Source organism: Bombus fervidus, chromosome 18, assembly GCF_041682495.2.
Source record: "Bombus fervidus isolate BK054 chromosome 18, iyBomFerv1, whole genome shotgun sequence".
Taxonomy (NCBI): domain Eukaryota; kingdom Metazoa; phylum Arthropoda; class Insecta; order Hymenoptera; family Apidae; genus Bombus; species Bombus fervidus.
Genome location: NC_091534.1, coordinates 8,296,649 through 8,318,406, shown reverse-complemented (window position 1 = coordinate 8,318,406; position 21,758 = coordinate 8,296,649). Strand labels below are relative to the sequence as shown.

Below are 21,758 nucleotides of genomic sequence, written 5' to 3'. Positions count from 1 at the left end.
AATAATTAAAAAATAAATGGTATCTATAGATATATGTATACATATGATGCATGTATAATATATTATACGTGATATCATTTATTTTTATGCAATACATTTATCATTCATACGATAATTGTAAATATAAGAAGTAGATATGACAACTCTTGTTTTATAAATTTATACATGTATTCATTCCATAAATAATTTTACTATTGTAATTATGGTGTATCGTAACCTAATTCTATTAATTTGTCAGTGTATTTAATATGTCAAATTTGCAATGTATTATCTATAATATTTTCTAACTGAAATAATAATAGATTTTAAATATTAAATCAATTTATATACAGAGAAAATTACAACATATTGAATATAATTTGCGACATCATAAGATTTATTAACAAAGATGCGTGTTTTATCTTAATCTGGTTTTGATGATATGACGGTATTTCATAAAAAAGAATTATCTAATTTTTCAGTGTTTATTAGAATGTTATCGTTCGTAAGAAATTTTATATAATTATGAGATTACCAGTTAACGAAGCAGTAGCAGGAAAATTTTAGTTTGAATTAAAGTATGTATAAACTTTGAGCAGTTATAAAAATGTTACGTTCTTTTGTTAAATTGGAAGTGCAAAATAATGTTCTACAAAGATGTGTGTTCTCACAAACAAAAAGAACTTATTCAAAAAAGGTAAACAATAATATTGAGGTTAATAATTTAAGTTATTTGTTTTTATTTGTTTAATTTAAGTTATTTGTTACTGCTAATTTATTTAAATTTAAAAACTAATCAATTTAGTATTATTACTACTAATAGTATTACTAATTGTTAGAATTTGAATATGAAACAGTACAATTTAAAAAAGCAATTCCTTGTTTATAACAAGTTTGAAATAAACTCATTTGTATTAAAACTTCTTTTATTTTATTACTTTTACATTACTAATCTAAACTCAGTTCATTCTTCAAAATTATTGTTTCATAATTGAAGTAACTTGATTTGACGCAAGCTTTAACATTGCATTATAAAAATAAATATGCAAAGATAACGTCAATGATCTTGGAATAATCTTCAAGAGCAATGATAATAATTCAGATTTTTAATTTAGATAGGTTGCCTTGCATATAAGTATATCACAAGGTCCTTGTATCGACTGAGAAAATAAATTTGTTAATATTAAACAAGGAATTGCTTTTTTAATCAAATAAAACAACTTTATAATTCTTTTCAAAATATATAAATTGTAAATATAGTATTATATAATAGAATGCTTTTAATATCTGTACATGTAATTTTAAGTTATATGACATTCATCAATTTTGTATATCTAATTGGAATGCCAATTTAATAAAAGATGATAAGAGAAATATAATACAACATTTTTTCAAATTTATATTAATCCATGTAATTTCTCAGGATAATCCAGATAAAATTGTACCAACTAAAAAAGATTCTAACTCCATAATACCAAAAACACTTGAAAAAGGTTTGGCATCGATAAGAGAATCTCTTGTTACTAAGAATGTTGATGATATATTAGCTGAATGGATGGGTCGGCCACAAACAGTTCCAAAAGTTTGTGATGTTGTAATAATTGGAGGTGGGATAATGGGCAGTTCTATAGCATATTGGTTGAGAAGCCGAGTTTTTTCAGAACATTTCAAAGTTGTAGTAATAGAGAGAGATCCTACGGTACGTTCTTCAGAAATTATGTTTTGCAGTTGCAGTATAAAAATAATTTAGAAATTATGTTCTACAGTTTAAGTGAATATAATAATATGAATATAATATCCAGTTTCATGAAAATTAGAGGGCTTGTTCTGAAAGATTGAAATTTATTCAGTTGAATTTACCAAATAATGATATAATCAAATAAATAAATTATTTAATAAGTAAATGTAAATTTTATTTTCAGTATACTACAGCGTCAACAGTTCTTTCTTGTGGGGGTTTACGTCAACAATTTTCTCTGAAAGAAAATATTGAAATGTCTCTTTTTGGTGCAGAATTTTTACGTAACATCAATGAATATTTGGGCATTCAGGGAGAACCCGCAATTGATCCATATTTCCATCCATATGGTTATTTAACATTAGCATCTGAGCAAACTGCTGGAATATTAATAGAAAATTCTAAATTACAAAATTTCCTTGGAGCAAAAAATATTATATTATCAGCTGCTAAATTGAAAAGTATGTTTCCTTGGATAAATACAGAAGGTATCGAACTAGGTTGTTTAGGATTAGAAAAAGAGGGTTGGTTTGACCCGTGGGTTCTTCTTTCTGCTTTTAAAAAGAAAGCACTACAATTGGGAGCAAGATATATTTATGGTGAAGCGCAAGGTTTTACTTATAAAAACGGGCAAAACACGGATCAACTAGATGGATTAATTGTAAGACTTAAGTCCAATTTTGTTAAAGTAATATATTAATTATCACTCCAATTTTTGATATTCAGTATTATATTTACATTACTGTTAAAAATTATCCAAATGTTTGTTTATTTTTGATGCAATTTTATTACAGTTCCTCAAGAAATAATTGTATATTAATAAATAATGACTACATTCAATATTATTATCTCATTATAATAGTACATTAAAACTGGTTTTAAATAACTAACACATGTGGAGTGACATAATTTCACTAAATGAGTAGTAAGATAAAAATTTATATCAAAACAGTTTGAAAATATTGTTTTATTGCTAAACTATCCATAAGGAAGATTGTGTGATTAAAGCAAGTAATAATTATTTGAAGCCAGTAGAAACATCAATAAAATATATTTCAAATTTCTATATATCATTAGTGGATTTTTTTTTTAATTTTTTGATTATTAGTTTCTTATTAATTTATACATTTTCTAATATTCATATACTGTTGTTACAAATCAGTTAAAATGTCAGGATGCTTATGAGCAGTAGTGTATATATATCTGTGCAATTTATATTATAAATGATAGTAATAATATTAATATATAATTTATAAACTAAATAATATTTGAAGTTAATATATTTATTATTTTTCATAATAATATTTAAATAAATCATATACATATATACATAAGCATGTACATGCAGAGACAAATATATAGAAATATTCTGTAATATACAAGAAAAAAGAAGTATGCAAAGTATGCAAAACTGTGCAAAAGTGTATATCTATTTATATATATTTTAGCATACTTTAACATTTATTTTATTTTTATTCTATTAGTATTTAACAGTTAATCTCTTTTTACTTTTTATTAGGTAAGAACCAAAGAGGGTGAAATACATAATATAAAATTTGCTATAGCCGTTGTAGCTGCTGGAGCTTATAGTGGACAAATTGTTGACAAATTGAATAGTGTTCAAACAGAACGTAGATTACAGCAAATAAATTTACCTGTTGAACCAAGGTAATCATAATTTCATGTTGTGAAAAAGTTTGAATAAGTATGAAACGAAAGTTTATATTAATACTATTATCATTTATTAATATGAATCCAACACAAATATTGTTGGTGTTATAGGAAAAGATTTGTTTATTGCGTTCATTGTCCTGATGGACCAACTTTAAATACCCCATTATTGATAGATAATACTGGAACATTTCTTAGGTAAACATTATTCATAAAATAAAAGTTGTTTCTAAAAACTAATATTTTAAAACTAAATATCTTGTTTATACATAATATCTTGTGTTTACTACTAATTAAATATCAATATTTATTTTAGGAGAGAAGGTCTGGCAGGTACGTATATTTGTGGAAGATCACCAGAGGAATCCGAAGAACCTAGTACTGAAGATTTAAGTATTGACTATGATTTCTTTGAAGAAAAAATTTGGCCTATACTCGCACGGAGAGTCCCAGTTTTTGAAAAATTAAAAGTTTGTGTTTGATTTACATATAATAGAAATATGATACAAATACACTGATATGTATTGGATTGTCCGAAAAGTGTCTTTCTTTCGCAAACGTGTTTTTTACAACAGTGCATCTTCATATAAACGTGAAACCAAGTCTATGAAATGTCGCAATGTTTATCTCAACATAACAAAATGGATCACACGTAATTCGACAAAATAATATAAAACAAAAAACATTGTGCGTCTATTATTTTCTCATAAACGAAAGAAACTTTTCGGACAACCTAATATATTAAAGTTATATATACGAATATATTGATAACATTTGTATTATTACTCAAATTACTTAAATTAAGTTATTTACTTTAATAGCTTTTAAAATGCAATTTTTTATACTATTTTTACAGTTAAAGTCTTCTTGGGCAGGATATTATGAATTCAATACATTTGATCAAAATGGAATAATTGGACAACATCCATATTATCGGACATTATTCTTTGCAACTGGATTTAGTGGACATGGAATTCAACAGGCACCCGCAGTAGGTAGAGCAATTTCAGAACTAATTGTTGATGGCGAATATAAAACACTTGACCTATCGAATCTTGACTGGAATAGAATTATTTATGGTAAACCTGCATATGAAAAGAACATTATTTAAAATATATGCATTTGATTGTAATAAAAATTTATTATATTTGCATGTATATAATAATTTTAATAATAGAATACAAATAGTATTTTATGTATTTTGCAATATACATAATAATATTTATAGAGATTAACTTTAAAATTTAGATTTATTTTAAATGATTTATACATAAATATGTTTAATACAGAAAAAAATTGGTCTTAAATTCATCAAATATTATAATCTGTATTAATTAATTAAGTCTATTTTGTTTTATTTAATATTTGTTATTATAATTAATATTTTGTTTTAAAGGATGATTTATAAATAAGTATTTAGATAGTTAAAAGTATACATATGATGTCAATAAAAAATATGTAATAATCTTTAATAATTTCAATGTCTTAAAATAAAATCTTGTGAGAATTTGGCAGTCACATTATGGAATGTAAAATTCTGTGTATTTACTGCGTGCACCTCACGAAAAAGACGAGATCGTCAGTACTGAAAGATATTTGTCTCATTATGCTGTATATTGTAAAATAGATTGTTATTATCGTAAATGAATAATAATTATGGGGAAAGACCATCACCGCCTGTGCAAAAATATTACTAGTTGTGAATATTATTCTGGGTACCATCAGTGGCCGTTCGGGACGGAACTTGAAATACTTTGAAATATCAGTATTTTGTATTTTTTTTTCTATAATCTACATGTGCAAATTAGCCTACAAATAACTTAAGATTCTAACAAAGATAAACTACGCTATATTATGTATAATAAAATAACAAAGTTTGGAATCCCAAAGTCTATTTTCATCTTTTAACACAAATATTAATATGTAAAAATGAACTATTTATGCATCAATTTTTAAAAAATCGACAACTTTTTAAAAAATGTCTCTTATAAATCTTAAAATTGTGGTCAATATAATTAATATATGTATATGTATATTATTTTATATAGTATTATGTGTAGGATATGAAGTACATATTAATATAATTCTAGTTGTAGTTACTTTCATTATTGAATAAATAACATCCCCTACATTGAATTATAATTAATATGTTTAATGTTTTCAAAATTAGCTTTTTTTGTTAATACTGAATATGAAATATTAGGTATAAGTATGCTTTTTTTAATAAGACAATTAAAGAAACATAAAATAACAACGAAAAATAATTTTAGTTACATAAAATTTCATTGTAATATTTATTTATTAAAATAATATTTATTTTGACTCGTTTTATATAGTGCAACAATATGTGCATGTGAAATTTTATCATGATATATATATATAAATCATAAGCAATATATAAAATAACAATCATGTATCATATCATATAATAAAAAAAAAATAGTGTTGAAAAAGCAGAATATTAATATAATAAGAAATAATAACAAATAAGTATAAAATTTATCTCCCTATTTAAAAATTGATCACAGAAAAGGTAAAAAACTGAATTCTGAAAGGATTTATTTCCTTAAAAAGTATGTGTTAATCTGTGTGTTTAAAGGTCTCAAGTACAAAACAATGTAAAATGTTTTATTATAAAATTTTCTAAAAATTTTATGCTTTTATATCATTTTTATTTGAAAGAATGAATCAATTTGGAATTATGTTAGAATTATATTCCTTCAAATGTTATTAAGTCAATTTAAATAAGTATTTTACGGAATTACGAATTTATGATGTGATGAGAAAGGGAAGTGAAATCCTTTCAAAATTCGAATCACTGTTATTTTTCCAGGAGATAAGTTTGATAAAACAAACTATATTTCAGTTCGTATCAGTTTACTGTATTTCAATGCTGAGTACGGCGTATTATCAGTTAAATGCAAATAAATGCGCGCACATCGAAGCAGTAACGGCGAGAAAAAGATTATCAATTCTGACATCCAAGCCGCTCTACAATCAATGTGTCTAAAAATTTTCATAGTATACGAGCGGAACCAGCCGATAGCATTTCTTCTCTTTGCTTTCGTTAACTTACATAAATATTAAAAATATAATTATCTAAAACAAATATACGTGTTTTAGAAAATATAAAATAAAAATTTAAATAAACCGAATAATGTTAGTTATCCAAACTAATATTTGACAGAATTACTTAAATGAAGTTCAACTCAAAGAATTAAATGGAAACAAGTAAATCAAACTTTAATAAACAAATAGTAACGATCAGAAAAAAATATATATATATTAATATAATAATATATATATGTATATAAAATTACTAATAGTAATATAAAAGTGATGTAATATTGTTCAAGTAAAAAATTATTACTAAAGTTAAAAAACAAAGTAATGAAAAAATAACGGAATCTAATAAAAATTATGTGATGTTAATTAATACAACGAATAGTGAAATATAACGTAGTAATAGTTAAATAATTCGAAAAATAAATAAATAGTCGAGGAACGATTGATTTTTCGCAGTCTAAATTTGTTCTTACACTAACAATATATAATGAGTAAACTATGCTATGCAATATAATGCGTAATAAATACACTAATGATGTATAATACGTATTAATAATCAGATAAAAGACATTACGATATCTTTTATATTGATATAGTAGAGAAACGTGGAATGATGTGCTTTTTTACATTCGTAGTGATTAGAGAAAATAAGATTAATGAGAATTTTATTATTTTAGAATTTTATTTTCTCATTGTATCCTTATAAGTCAACAATTTATAAATATAATCGATGCTAAATTGTCTTAATAATTTCCGATTAAATTAGAAATCGATCACATTTATAAATTATTGAATTATCACATATATTTTTTATTTATGATTAATTTTAAATCTAACGTAACTTAATGAAGAATTAGTTTATAAATACTATCTATCCTTCGTTTTAGTTCTTCCACATCTCTCTTATATATTATCATAAAACTACATTTCACTTCCTCGAAACTTAACATTGAAAGTAAATTTGTTTGACCAGAAAGGAAAGAAAGAAAAACTAATGCTTTCGGCCGATCGATCCGTAATTTAATAAAAGAGCGAGTGTAACGCAGACTTGAGCGCCAGTCGATTGGAATTTTATTCGAAAATTTACGAACAACTTTTAAGTTGATTAGCAATGAAAATTCTTGAAAGAAACCAAAGTTTTTTTCCAAACAGTTTCGTCTACAAAGAGTGCTAGGCAAAAACAATGTTTTATACAATCGAAATAAATAGTGTAATTTCGTTTTTAATTTAAATAAACATTTAGATTAAAATAATATCTAGCACTATTTACGGATATAACTGGTAATTCAATTACAAACAAAATGTTCGTTAATCATTCGAATAAAAGTTTTCCGACTTTCAAACGAAAGAAGGCGCGTGTAACTTTGGATAGAAAGAGGTGTGCGGCTAAGGGAGCTGGCCCGTGTTTTCAAGATGAAAAGACGAAAAAAGATCATTTAATCTTCTTTTTCGGCTTTTTCAACATCTTGTTTCTCTTCAGCCTCTGTATCTCCCTCAAATTTCGGTCCTGGCGCTTCTTCTCCTTCAAGTACGATCTCTTCTGGATCAGGTGCACGTGGAAGGAAATCTTTGTCGGGATACATAGATTCAAAGATGCTCTTCGCCTTGACAAAATTTAAAAATTTATGATAATGTATACCATTTTTATAATTTGGGATCGGTTAAAAGCTCAATTACGCTGAAACGAAATTATAATTTGAGAAAAAATTAACCTGATTAACTGCGAAATCGAAATCAAGCTCTAAATCTGGTCCTGAACACAGATGAAGGTTACTTGGCGTGGACTCTTCTAATTTAATATCACTTGCAGGTAGGTTTAAGTACAATGACCATAAAACTTGAGGCTTTGGACTCTCTGTAGACTCTTCTCTATTATCTTGATCACCTTCCTGCATACAAGAAATTTGGTTTTTATTTTGAATCAACATAAATATAACAATTATCAAAATTTCGAAATATTTTATAAAAGAGGAAGATAAATATATTTTCAGAACTATATTTATCTTTAATAAATTAATTCAAAATTTATAATATCTAAGAAATAAGAAACTCTAGAGTATATATTGCTAAAATATCTTCCAATTTCTTTTATAATCAATTTGTTTTAGTGGTACCAGGACATCTGTAAAGTAAATTAACAAAATATAATGTAATCATGTAATCAGTGATATAATTTCTCTATACTTCGTAAAGAATTGAAAAATATACTTATCATGTTATAAATATAAATATTTACCCGTGGCTAATACAGGAAAAACATACCTGAATATGTCTTTTATCTGGAGAAACAGTCTGTGTATGACTATGGATAGATGAACGAATGGCTAATGGATCAAGTGGCTCAGCTCTTAAAAATTTATTGACGACATAGGCCAAGTCTTCCTTTGCATTTGTTGTTCGCTTACATGTCATGTGAACCATAACTATTTTGAAACAAATTAAAAAATTTCCAAAAAATTTGGATTTTCATATTATATAAATTTTTCATAAATGTAATAATTCTACATACACAATCCTTGAGGGCAAGCATTTGTAGATGGTCCCAATTCAATCAATGTAACAGGTTCCTGATCAGGTTGTTCCGGAGGATAATATAAAAGTGTCAAATTTTCCTTCTCACCTTGCATAATTGACCTAAAATAAATATTTGAAAAGATAATTTTATTAGCAAATACTACTTTAAAAAATTGAAAAACAAATTAGAAAAAGGTTAGCTGAAATTTATGCATATTATAATTAATATAAGTAGGGCTTTCTGTTACTAATATAAATTTGTTATTGTTTATAAAATTATATAGTTTATTATTTAAAAAATCTAGTACTTTATATCTTGACAAGCTCAATTATACTAATTTCATATAGTTAGTTTTTTTTAGATCATTTTGTACTGCAGCTTCTTTTTATTACAATTATAATCTAATATAATTGTTACTTCTTGCTTTTTCTAACTTACTCTTACCTGTCCGTAATGAAAATTCCACGTGATATCCGTTGCTCTCCTTCAAAAGCTACAACTTCTGGTGGCAGATGACCTTGACCAAGAACTAAATGTTCCAAACTTATTCTTTGTTTGCCACTAATGATAGCGTTGCATTTATTTTTGTTTATTACTACACCATCAAGCTGCCTTTTTAAACAGTAAACTCCTCCAAATACTGCACATAATCTGTAAATAATAGTAATGATTTTTTAAATTATTTATGATATTTACATATTAAATAGTATAATAACAGATAATTATATGTACATTATATATATATATATATATATATATATATATATATATATATATGTATAAAATTGTACCTGCAAAAGCACTGAGGTAGCTCTCCACTACCATACATAGGCCAAAGAAAGGGTGTATTTCCATATCGTCCAAGACTATTCAAAAAATGTTTTGTGCGATTCACACCATCTCTACAAGAAGTCTTTTCAGTAGCCATAGCAATTGCTTGAACAACATAATGCTGCACAATTGGTGTTAAATTTTTCGTGTTTAAATATTCTAAGAAGGTTTTATCACGGAATCCTGTTAATAAATATTATTTAATAAAATAATAATAGCAAATACGACTAATAAATTATAATATTGAATTAATTATGTTGCATATACATGTATGCATGTTATGTATATTACATAATTTACATGTAAACAATACCATTTTATAAACGATTTCTCCTAATGTAAAAAAATATAGCAAAATACAATGCTCATACAATCTTTTTATTTATTTATTATTGGTAATGGAATCTAAACTGTGACTCAATAAATTTTTTCTTCATTATGTATCAAAAAAGGTTACTTTCATTAGATAGATCATTATATTGTATTTGATAATTAATTTTTAATATATTATATGCATATATTAAAAACATTATGAACTCCTAATTATTGTGTTTTGAGAGGCAAGTAATTATTAAATAAAAGATCTACAAATCTTCTATTGCCCAGAATATTTCAAAGATGTGTTCTTAGTAACAAAATATTATTTTAGACATTATATTACAAAATTAAATTGAAATGAAAAAAAAGTAAAAGTAATTACCATCAAATTCTGGGCTATCTGCGCCTTGCTCCATGCATGAAGTGAGCAGTTGCATTAACATTCTTTTTTCAACAACACTAACAGTTTTATTTGCAAACACGTCAGCTCTTGAGCAAGGTACTTGTGTCAATTTCCCATCCATGAATGTAGCTACTCTGGACACTGCACGAAATTCCGCATAACGAGCAATGTTACTGGAGATTAAGAGCTCAACTAGTTCACCTCGTGCAAATAATAACTGTTTTAGACAGATAAAATGTCAATTAATTAATTGTAATTTCTGACATAATACAATTTATATAAACAGAAGGAATTACAATATTGATATTGCTACAATAATTATTTTAAAAAAGATATTTACTCCATGATTAATGGGTAAATAAGAAATATTTAGATAAATAGAATGAAATATTTAAATATTGATATGGTACTCCCTAAATGAATGAAATAACATTTTCATAATTCAGATTTTACCAATATTATATACCTTTTCTTTTTTAAAAAGTTATTTTAAAATCATTATAGGTAATCAAATGCATTTTAAAAATAAGAACAATAGATGAAAAGTATACCTATGTCCTAACCAATTTTTAATACTTAATAAACATTTTGAATTTTAGCAGAAATAGATACATAGAATAGTAGAAAAATAATTAATTTAATTTTTTGATAACTGAAATCTATTAAGATGAGAAAGAATAATAAATATATTCCATAAGATGATAGTTAATTGAGATTTTTCAATAAATAATATTATATTTTACAAACAAAATTTAATTCTTAAATATATTTATATATTATTTATATATTATACACAATTCTTAAATAAATATATTAAGAAAAAACTGCTTCTTATACTTAATGTTCTATAAATATAATGGGTCGTAAAAATGGTGTCGCGCTTACACTTCCGCCTATTGAACAGAACCTTGTTCGTGGATATATTTATTTAGACAAAAATAAGAAAAACCAAAAGAACGAAAAATATAATCTACCTTTATAGTTATTTATCTTGTATTTAATGTAATGATAATATTCTTTATCTTCATACCTTTGGCGCCAAGTCAATATTAAACTTTCTGTATTCTTTTCTTATACGATCTATACTCCATTGTTTAACATTCTCTTTTTTTTCAACTTTATCATCATCAGCTTTTTCATCATCACTTCCATTACCATCTCCAGTACTATCAGTCTGAGTATCTTTTGAAGAAACTACTGGCAGATCGGCTTCACTATAATAAAAATATAATTACAAAGAAAAACAGGACACAAATATGCATACATTCATGAAAGGAAACTTACTTTGAAATATACCATGTTTCCTCAATATTTTCAACAGTTGAATATTCATTGCTAGTTTTTAGAAATTTTTCTTCAGGTTCCAAATCTGCTTCAGATAGATCCTTGGTAGTGTTTTTGGAAACTTTTAGGTCTTCTATCCATTTCTGTAGCCCATCAAAGTTAAATGTTGCCCATAGACCGCCATAATATTCATCGCTACAAGTAAATGATAATTATTTAGTTATGTTTGTTGTCACTAATACGAAAATATTACAATGTTCATTATATACATTTTTTTTAATTGGAAATAATTGTTATATTAAAACATTATAAGTAAGCCTGTATTGTTTACAGGTGCTTAGTTTCGTAGTAAAAACGTTAATAATTAATGATATATGTGCATGTATATTTCATGTATTTTTTTATAAAGAATCATCCCCTTCAATAATGAGCCATCCTTTATAAAACTATATAATATATATATGTATGTATATATATAGTTTTATATATATATATATTTCACCATCGTAAGGAGGAAGGAAAGGGAACTATTTTTTTCTTTATAAAAAAAAATAAATAATATATAAAATAAATTAAACGAAAATCAAATTTATTAAATACATATGCATACATTAACTACAATCTAGTTTTGTATTTTATTGTACAGTATTTGTTTTGATTTTGTATTTGTGAACATTACCTTGAAAACTAAAAGAAAAGATTTTCTTAAATATGGTTAAAAAATTTTGAAAAAGAACAAAATCCACTGCAGACATTATACATTAATATGGTTCTTAGAGTAGAATTTTGTATGTATGATATGAAGAGCACTTTGAATCACATAATACACACACGCATACATACATGCATACTCACAGATTTTTGTATTAATAAATATACATAAATTCTTTAATTTCTTACATAAACCAAATTCTTAGTTTTAATCCAAATGCAGTTTTAATTCCAAATTTTAATGAAGTTGGATACATATACCATAAATTTTTGAAGTCATCTTTCTTAGAATCAAAGACTTCTTCGTGAAAATCTTATTCATTCAACTTTTTATATATTTCTTTATTTTCTTTTTGGTTGCGATATCGTCAGAAGACTGTTTTAAACAAACATAATTTTGAATCATCACAGAAATTTTGGATTATAGGCATATGTATCTATATATGTATATACAGGATGTATAAAAAGTAAAAAAATCTAAGTCTTAGACTCTCAGGCTTTAAAAATTTATATTGAAGAGAGTAAAATCTGAAAATATACTATTCAATGAAACATAAAAAAAGATATTGTACTGCAGCAAAAAATGATCGTTAATACGAAAAGATCACAACAATATTGAAAATTTTATTTGAAAATAATTGAATATTTGAATATTTATACTTTTAAATATTCGATTTGTTGAAATAATAAAGATATATTTAAACCATATTTGTATTAAAATATAAATATAATAAATATAAATATAAAACAAGAAAACAAAAAAAATATAATACAAAAAATATTTCAAAGAACATGAGTAATCTTTTTATTACTTATAAATATAAATTTTTAGTCAAAAAATTATAAAACAAAAATCGAAACTTTTCATAAAAAGATTAGAAGTATAGAATTTTCTTGGTGATGTTGAACAAAGAGAATAATGTACCATATTTCCAAAAATAAAAATTTACTTAGACTAAAATTTAGAATTTTATATTTTTAAAATAAATCCTGTAATAAATTAAAAAATTCTTTTTATGGCACTCAGAAAATATTTTGCATGAATAAGTTGTACTCTGAAGTATTGTATCTATTTGCATTATTTTACATCTATGAAAATACAACACTTCTTTGGTAACTATGATTTTAAATAGAATAGAAAGTTTTTGATTTTATATAACTTAATTAAGTAGAAAATATGCATTAATACATATACTACAATGTAATACATAACTGTTTATATCTATCTAAAATATATAGATGAAAAAGACAACTATTTAATTGGTTAAATAATTTAGAATGTCTCCTTTATATATCAAGGCACAAAAGATATATTTAAAAGATATATAATAATAAAGGATTTTCACAAATAAGGGATCATTATACAGAATATAAACTTATACAACTGTATTATTATGCAATTATATATAATAATGCATTATTATACAAATTGTATTATAGAATTTAAGAATATATATTCATGAATATGTATAATCTTGAAAATCCAAAGATCCAGATGTTTAATTATATTACTTAAAATATTTTATGTTAAAATCTTAAAGTTATTATTATAAAAACTGCATATATTAATTCATTAAATGCTTATAAAATTAGTTTTTAATGCTAATTGAAAATATTTCTTGTTCATTTGAACATAATTACTACTGTGTGAAGAAAAATTCTATTTTATTACATAAATTTTCGTTCAAAAGGGAATTAAATGTTTAATAAAAAGATACAATTGTTTATAAATTATCATATTTTTATTTTATATCTAGATTTGATAAATGTAAAAGTAATGAAGTTATAAGAGTAAAAATAATTATTTAAATATAATTTTTGAAATGAATATTTCTAATATATATAAGAAATTTCTAATTAAATGTTGAATAAATATATTTATATAATTAAAACCGAGCACCTTATATAAGTATATAAAAATACATAAATATTTCTTAGTTAATAATACAATATGGAACATGAAAAGAAATAGAAAACATGTAAAATATTAAAAAAAACACGAGAAAATATAAGCGAACAAGGTAGAGAAATATAAAAAAGAAAAAAGGGAGCAAGCAAAAAGCAAGAAGTAAGAAGCGAGGAAGCAAAAAAGAGTAAGATCGAATGAGAAAGAGAAGAAGAGAGAAATCCGACATACCTGTCTAGGTGAAGGACCTTTTTACCGATTCTACTTGCAGCTGCTGCGACAATAGACTCCGTCATACCTATAAATTTGACAAGTCATTATAAACATTAAAAAAAAAGAAGCAGCAAAATAAATAAGACGTATATTGCAAAAATCAATACCCGTCCCTACGACGACGACATCATATTCATTTGGCAGATAGTCCTCCATGGCTTCCAGCTGTAAATTGCAATAGAATATAGGATTGTGAACACAAATTAGTTTTGCTATTCAGTAAGAGAATGACTAAGAAATCAATTCATTTCTAATGAATCCCTCTCAATTACGTTGAGTGAAGGGCCACTCCCGTCGTTTCGCTTTCGCTTCGAACTTTCACTGTTTCACGACAGTCTCGAAACTCCAGTTTGACAGAACAAGACGCTGCAGACTAACCGAACTGTAACTGAACTGACCGCTGATTCGTCGGGATTTATCCTCGAAAGACAACACAACTAGATACTGCATCTACTTAGTGATATTCTGCGCCAAGAAATATATAGATAGAGATATTCAACGTTAACTTCGATTGTGTCCCGACATTACCGCCATTATTAAATGATGTGGCCTCTTATAGAACTAACGATATAAAATTAATATTTTCTCTGTTAATATATACAAAATATTAAACACAAATAAAACAAATTAGTAGAATTAATTTTATATAGATAAAATATCTGTAAAGGAGCGTGGATATTAATAAATTAAGAAATTTTTACAGTTTCTACAGAATGTAATTACATATTACATGAGATTAATAGCAATAAAAAATGTTCTACAATTTTGTTAAGAAAATTATGCTATTAATATTATACATACAAATATATAGTTTTAAACATTATCTTGTTATTTACTTATTCAAGATATAAACAGAAATCGTTGTACATTAGAATTTGTTACAAGTTTTTCATATTGAATTTATTTTAACTAAATTTGTCAAGTTAAAGTTCTTTAAAACTTATTTACAATTATAATTACATTGATATGATGTATGATTGTCTAGAGTGTAGAACAATTTATATAATTTATTACATTTCTATAAAATTCATTTAAATAAAAATTGTGCTTAGATTATTCATAAAAATATTTTTATAACATTTAATAATATACAAATACTTCACACTAAAGTAATAAGGGAAGTCCTTACTTTGTGATGTTTGTAAATTTTATTTTTTTTCAATTCATTTGCATTTGTAAAATAAATATTTTATATTTTTTAAAATAATATAACAATACATATATTTATATAGAGATTATATTGAATTAAAACAATCTTTTTTATATTCTTACAATTTTATCTGTAAACATAATAAAAAAATTAAAAAAAAAAGATTATTTTACATACTGTTTTATATGACATGGATTAATAAATTATATGTATAAAGAATTAAAACCCAAAGAAGATATTAAATAATAATAAAAAATATTTGTTTTCTTGAAATACATCTGTTGTATATCCTTATGTAATATGGTATATACAACATGTATAGTGTTAATATTATATACAAGGTAATAAACAATAAGCTCACTAAGAGCTTAATTTTATCTAAATTTTTTTAAAACTGTTAAAACAGTATTATAGAGAATCACCCTGGCATCTCTACCCCATAAATAATCAATATGATTGAATTTTGAATATTCAATCTCTTTTGTCTCTATAACATTTGGCAATCTATCAGTAAGCCTTTTTATATCTGCAGGATCATTGAGAAAATCATTTTTACTATAAAATATTACAATTGGTGTTTTTACTTTCTCAAGATCATATATTGGTGGTTGTGTTGACCCATAAGTTTTCAGATTTTCTGTTGCTCCATAATCAAACTTGCGAAATGATCCTGTTAAAAGAAAATAATAGTATTCAATAATAATGTGGAACAATAATTATGTGAATTTGTATAAGAAATTTTTGTATAAAATCTTTATGATAAAAATGTATTAATTTATATCAATAGATAATTAATATAATCGAAGTAAATGAAAGCACTAAATATTATTAAATTAATTATTAAATAATTACCTGATAGTATATTTTGACTATAATGAATAATTTGTTTCGCAGAAGCACCAGCTGGAAAATGTCCGAGAATTAATGGTAGCATAGACTTGTCTAGTTGATCACTACCGAATCCAGCAATTAGTGAAAACCAGCATACACAGAAACCATTAGTGAGACCAACTGGAGCATTTCGAATTATTGTACCCAAGGCTTGAGCTTGTAACCTATTGCGGGGGAACCACTGATGTAGATTGCAATATGAGGATCCCCACTGAAACATACTTGCTAAATGTCAATCATAAATAGCAGATCTATTGACCAGAGGTGGATCTACACGTATAAGTACATGATATATCAGTATAATACCAGTGCTGTTACATTAAAAAATTTTTAACATATGCATTCTTAATACCAAATTCGTTTTTAATAAGAATCAAATCTTTTAATATAAATTATGCATGTATAAATAATATCAATTCTTGAATCATTTATTATATCTCTTGTTTAATGAATTTATGACAACTGCTAAACATAACTATCATTTATTAAAATTAATTTAATTCTTTTGTTTCTACGAATATTTGAATATTATTCAAATTATAATTTATTGGAAGAAAACAGCATATCTTATTAATTGAAATAAGAAAAAGGAAGTACTCTAAAAGGTTTTATTGTTTATCTATCCATGAAAAGCTTTACTGTGTAATATTTTTGCATATCATATTTACAGTTATAATTACAGTTATATATTTAATATACAAATGGGAAATTCTACATTTCTAACTTATTTTCACTTGTACAATTAACCCCATGCTAATTCACTCATATTCAGGTATTAGTTAATTATAAGTGATATAAAAATTCCAAATTCAATTTTCTCAAAAATAAACTCTCAAAATAAAATATTAACAATTATTCCTTTTTGGCTTGTATCATGATTTTCAATACACTTTGTATATTGTACTTTCTGTAAAAAATCTTTTTGATATTTGGTACATAACACTTGTAATTTAACCACCTCTGGCTACACTAACAAGTTATTTCATGTATACTAAGAAACATACCTCCATTAATCCATAAAAATGGACAACACACTTAAGTAAAGGACTTCTATGATTTGCGAGAAATGCTATTGGTGCTAAACTGATCATTCCTTTAATTTTTCGATTGTATTCAGATTTTTCACTGGCCATTACATAAAATGCAGTTGTACCTTGACTATAACCCACATAATAAAGTTCTGCATATCCAGTATGCTCCAAAATGTAGTCTATTGTTGCTGGTAAATCATAATACCCAATTTCATGCCAGCTAAAAGAATAGTGAAATTATTTATTACATAATTAATTTTTCATATATACAATGATGCCTGCTTAGTGTATGCAGATTTGGAACTTCATCATAAATACCATACAGGAAGGTAGAATCACAGAAATTAGCCTGTTTTTCTCTTCCAATTCATTTGACATTGTGTGTAAAGTAGATTGATCAGTAGTCAAATGACTCATCACTGATCCAAGATCTAGCTTTAGCTATATTTTACTGCATAACACAATTCACTCTATGAAACCAATTACACAAATAGGGAATACAATGCATCACTAATCAAGATACAAATGCAAATACTAAGCAAGCATGATCCTGTTGATTAATCTATTTTATACTTATTTTTACCTAAAATTATTATTTATTCTATTCTATTTAATAATTTTTTACATAAAATTACCTAAAGTCCCAAAATTCTTTGTCTTTGGTTGTATATTTTTTATGTTTCCTAGAATATGCATTGCCTCTTGCATTTACTAACCAGACATCATAATTATTGTCACATAAAAGATATGCTAAAGCCTTTTCTGGACCCAATAATACCCAATCAGCCGAACTTGATAGAAGTCCATGATGAATGAGAACTGGTATTGGTTCTTTTGCCTTGACTCCATGGCTTCCATACTAAATATCAGACATTTATTTGTAATGTTGACATAAATCTTATGTTATCATAATTTAATATAGTTTGAATAATTTTTAACTCTTTCACTACAGCATGGCTGAAAAATTAAAAAAGATATTTATATCAAATATTATACTTAAATCGTATTATATTACATAAGACTAACACAAAGTAATATAAATTGATAAATACTGAAATACCATTGATATTTATCAGACAATACAGTATTTTCACATACATTTGTTTAAATAAAATAATTAAACACAAGAAATCTATCACATAATGGCTTTCAGTAGGGAAAGAGTTAAATTTTTAATTTCTGAATGGACCAATTTCTTTATGATAATTAATAACTTTGTGATAACTTTTATATTTGTAACTTACCTCTATTGTATTTTTATTACTTAAATTTTGCTCATTACTCCCACTTACATTGCAATCAGAATCTTGATGAGATTTTGATAAAACTCTATGCACATCTAGACAATATCCATCTTCTGTCCAAATATGATGTGTTTCTGATTTATAACCATGGACATTAATAAGTTCTGGCTGAAAAACATTTTTTTATTGTTATTTTGTTATTTTTAATCATATATAACAGTTATATAGTAATCATATAAGAATAATGTAATATGTGATGATAAAATATTAAGTTATGTTAATATTAAATAATAACTGATATGAAAACAAAAATAATATAAGTATTTCTTTCTGGTATAATGAAAATATTATTATAATTATTACTTCAAAAAGATATCATACATTTCATATACAAAATAAATATGCAAAATATTATACTGAATTAATAATAATTCAATAACACTTTAAAAACTTGCATGTACTAATACGTACTAATATGTTGTAATATGTTATTGCTAACTGTGTGTCATATTCGAAAACATTGAATGATGCACGAATGGTGCAATAAATACTAATACTAATACTAAAACCAAAACTAAAATTAATACTAATACTAATACCATTATTCATATTCATAACAATCATAACTACGAAGAAAAAGTTATATAAAAAAGGGAAATGAACTTACTGTTGTCATATGAACCTCATCTTGATTGGCTGCTGCGCCCATTGTATGAACAGCTGATAAAAGAGACTGGATTTCTTAACAGAGAAATTACGTACCTAACTTTCACCAAGAATTATTCCTTTTTCTTCTTATTATTTTTCTCTATTTACGACTTTTCCCAAGCACTGATTAAACGAGAAATTCAAGTTTTGTGAGATTTTGAACACGGTCTTGTATAAACGTCGAAAGATCGAGAAATATCGAAATGATTTGCGCGGTTTAAGTTTTCGAGCTATAGCTATAACAAACTTGCACCAACATCAACACGTTCACTATGACACACCGTGTTACACTGTCGTTCTATGCCATAGATCGCAGACCCATGTGTTTCGTTGTCCATTACATACATTAAACAGCAGGAACGATTTATGCGCATGCGTACCAATTTAATAAAATTTTATCATATTGTCAAATCTTAAGAAATATTAGAGTTAATGTTTTTTTTAAAGATGATAAAGATATCATTAGTACGTAGGAAAGCTCCATATTGTTTCTTTAACTTAACTAATTTTTTTATTGTTACTAATAAAACTACCTCATGAACAAGGTCGAATATTTAATGCATTAATTCAGAAAGGAAATTTCCTCTCTGCTATATTATCTTTTTAAACAGAATTGTAATTAGGATTCTTCAATTTATTGACTAACAACATGATAATCGATGTTAAAGTTATGTAATTATACTGACCTTTAAAATCATAAAGTCATAATAGTACAGTTACTTGTTTACTGAAAACATTATTTCAACTTCTAATAAGATTGTTATTAATAGTATTTATAGGATAATATAATCTATAATCACAATACATAAACTGAACTATAAGTTCAGAACAGAATTATTTTAATGAGGTACAAGTGGCTATAAAGAATATTTACACACCATTTTATTCATTATATTATTTACACACTTATTAATTGAAACCAAATATGTTAAATTTTGTATCATTCAATAATTTTTTCATAGGACTGCAAAAATTTGATACAATGAAAATAAATTGTACAACTTGATAAAAAGATGCTTCATTGGAAAAAGCAAGAATATTTTTTGTAGCTGTTATATATAGTTAGCTACGTATCTTTTGATTAATTTTGTACTAATTCATATATTATAAGTATTTAATGAAAAGGTTTCTGATACTGAAATATAAATTAATTAAAAATTATTTTTATTTTTATGGAAATAATAGTAAATATGAATATCGTGATGATATTAATGATTAAGATTCTTTTTGCTTTATGCCTATTAGCTTTTTCTACTTTGCTTTATGAAATCACTTAGCTTATAACTTTTGTTATTGTTTGTTTTTGTATTTTAACATATTATTTATACAATATCAGTTAATATATTAATTTTCCAAAATTTTACATATATTTTACATTCCTTCTATATGTCACATAAACATATATACATACATCATATATACCTAATTAAAAAAATTAATCATTTCTTTAAAATATGTACACTGCTGTCATATTTATCATTATATTATACTTTATTCTCATAATTCTTCAATTTTTTTTTATTATTTTTAATAAATAAGTGCATAGTTTGAAAACATAAATGCACAAAATGAAACTAAAGTTTGTTTTGAGACATTACAAATTTTTAACTAATCTATATATTTTAAAAAATATTAATTTTGAATTTTAAAAACTTCCTGTTCGAATATTACTTTTGTTTCACGAGTTATATTGAACTTAATACAGATAGGTACGTTCACAAAACAATTAATAATAGTGTCGGGTTTGTAAGTGAAGAGAGGTTTAGATCAGGTTAAGAAAAAGTTAAGGTTTAGGTTAAATTTGGAAGGTTTTCGAAATTTAAAAACTGGTATTTTTGGATTCTACTCTTCAATTACTAGAAACTACCTATCAGAAAATATAAATATCAGCCAAAAATTTTTCCTGGTCTAGAATGCAATTCAACTCAAAATGAAAATACATACATTATTTCGAATAATACTGAATTTAACATTGAGTATTAATAATATATCATTGATATAATCACATATTAAAAGGCATATTAAATTTTAAGACTTAA

At 24.9% G+C, this 21,758-nt stretch overlaps 3 protein-coding genes across 6 annotated transcripts; 1 reads left to right on the top strand and 2 right to left on the bottom strand.

Annotated features, from left to right (window-relative positions):
- The first annotated feature begins 483 nt into the window (after positions 1–483).
- Positions 484–5,047, top strand: LOC139996625 (FAD-dependent oxidoreductase domain-containing protein 1). Its single transcript, XM_072021123.1, has 7 exons — positions 484–676; positions 1,403–1,678; positions 1,902–2,378; positions 3,237–3,385; positions 3,500–3,586; positions 3,705–3,858; positions 4,245–5,047. The coding sequence occupies exons 1-7, from the start codon at positions 587–589 to the stop codon at positions 4,497–4,499; spliced, it is 1,488 nt and encodes a 495-aa protein (XP_071877224.1). The 5' UTR covers positions 484–586; the 3' UTR covers positions 4,500–5,047.
- A 1,201-nt stretch (positions 5,048–6,248) lies between these two features.
- On the bottom strand, positions 6,249–15,124 carry Rep (Rab escort protein). Its single transcript, XM_072021085.1, has 12 exons — positions 14,968–15,124; positions 14,803–14,860; positions 14,654–14,720; positions 11,806–12,000; positions 11,552–11,735; positions 10,501–10,738; positions 9,761–9,983; positions 9,414–9,620; positions 8,964–9,088; positions 8,717–8,877; positions 8,167–8,343; positions 6,249–8,058 (listed from the first exon to the last, which is right to left on the bottom strand). The coding sequence occupies exons 2-12, from the start codon at positions 14,849–14,851 to the stop codon at positions 7,891–7,893; spliced, it is 1,794 nt and encodes a 597-aa protein (XP_071877186.1). The 5' UTR covers positions 14,852–14,860; positions 14,968–15,124; the 3' UTR covers positions 6,249–7,890.
- Positions 15,125–15,389: 265 nt separating this feature from the next.
- On the bottom strand, positions 15,390–21,104 carry LOC139996612 (lipase 3). 4 transcript variants are annotated; one of them, XM_072021092.1, is made up of 6 exons: positions 19,679–21,104; positions 19,060–19,179; positions 18,403–18,626; positions 17,741–17,987; positions 16,698–16,947; positions 15,390–16,515 (listed from the first exon to the last, which is right to left on the bottom strand). In XM_072021092.1, the coding sequence occupies exons 1-6, from the start codon at positions 19,718–19,720 to the stop codon at positions 16,220–16,222; spliced, it is 1,179 nt and encodes a 392-aa protein (XP_071877193.1). In that variant the 5' UTR covers positions 19,721–21,104; the 3' UTR covers positions 15,390–16,219. The 4 variants fall into 4 exon arrangements, with proteins under 4 accessions (XP_071877193.1, XP_071877191.1, XP_071877192.1 ...); XM_072021090.1 differs by having other exon boundaries at positions 19,012–19,179; positions 19,679–21,101; XM_072021091.1 differs by lacking the exon at positions 19,679–21,104 and adding an exon at positions 19,611–19,628 and having other exon boundaries at positions 19,012–19,179.
- Between the last annotated feature and the right edge of the window lie 654 nt (positions 21,105–21,758).

Bases quoted from the DNA above. Each gene is read 5' to 3' on its own strand.
- Rep (XM_072021085.1), bottom strand. From the start codon at position 14,851: ATGGAGGACTATCTGCCAAATGAATATGATGTCGTCGTCGTAGGGACG. The intron at 12,001-14,653 runs GTATGTCGGATT...ATTTACTTGTAG, and splicing joins AAGGTCCTTCACCTAGACAG to CGATGAATATTATGGCGGTC. The intron at 9,621-9,760 runs GTACAATTTTAT...TATTATTTACAG, and splicing joins CTACCTCAGTGCTTTTGCAG to ATTATGTGCAGTATTTGGAG.
- LOC139996612 (XM_072021090.1), bottom strand. From the start codon at position 19,720: ATGGGCGCAGCAGCCAATCAAGATGAGGTTCATATGACAACA. The intron at 19,180-19,678 runs GTAAGTTCATTT...AATGTTTTTCAG, and splicing joins ATGAGGTTCATATGACAACA to CCAGAACTTATTAATGTCCA. The intron at 17,988-18,402 runs GTAATTTTATGT...CTATTCTTTTAG, and splicing joins AAAGAATTTTGGGACTTTAG to CTGGCATGAAATTGGGTATT.
- LOC139996625 (XM_072021123.1), top strand. From the start codon at position 587: ATGTTACGTTCTTTTGTTAAATTGGAAGTGCAAAATAATGTTCTACAA. The intron at 3,386-3,499 runs GTAATCATAATT...TTGGTGTTATAG, and splicing joins AATTTACCTGTTGAACCAAG to GAAAAGATTTGTTTATTGCG. The intron at 3,859-4,244 runs GTTTGTGTTTGA...CTATTTTTACAG, and splicing joins CAGTTTTTGAAAAATTAAAA to TTAAAGTCTTCTTGGGCAGG.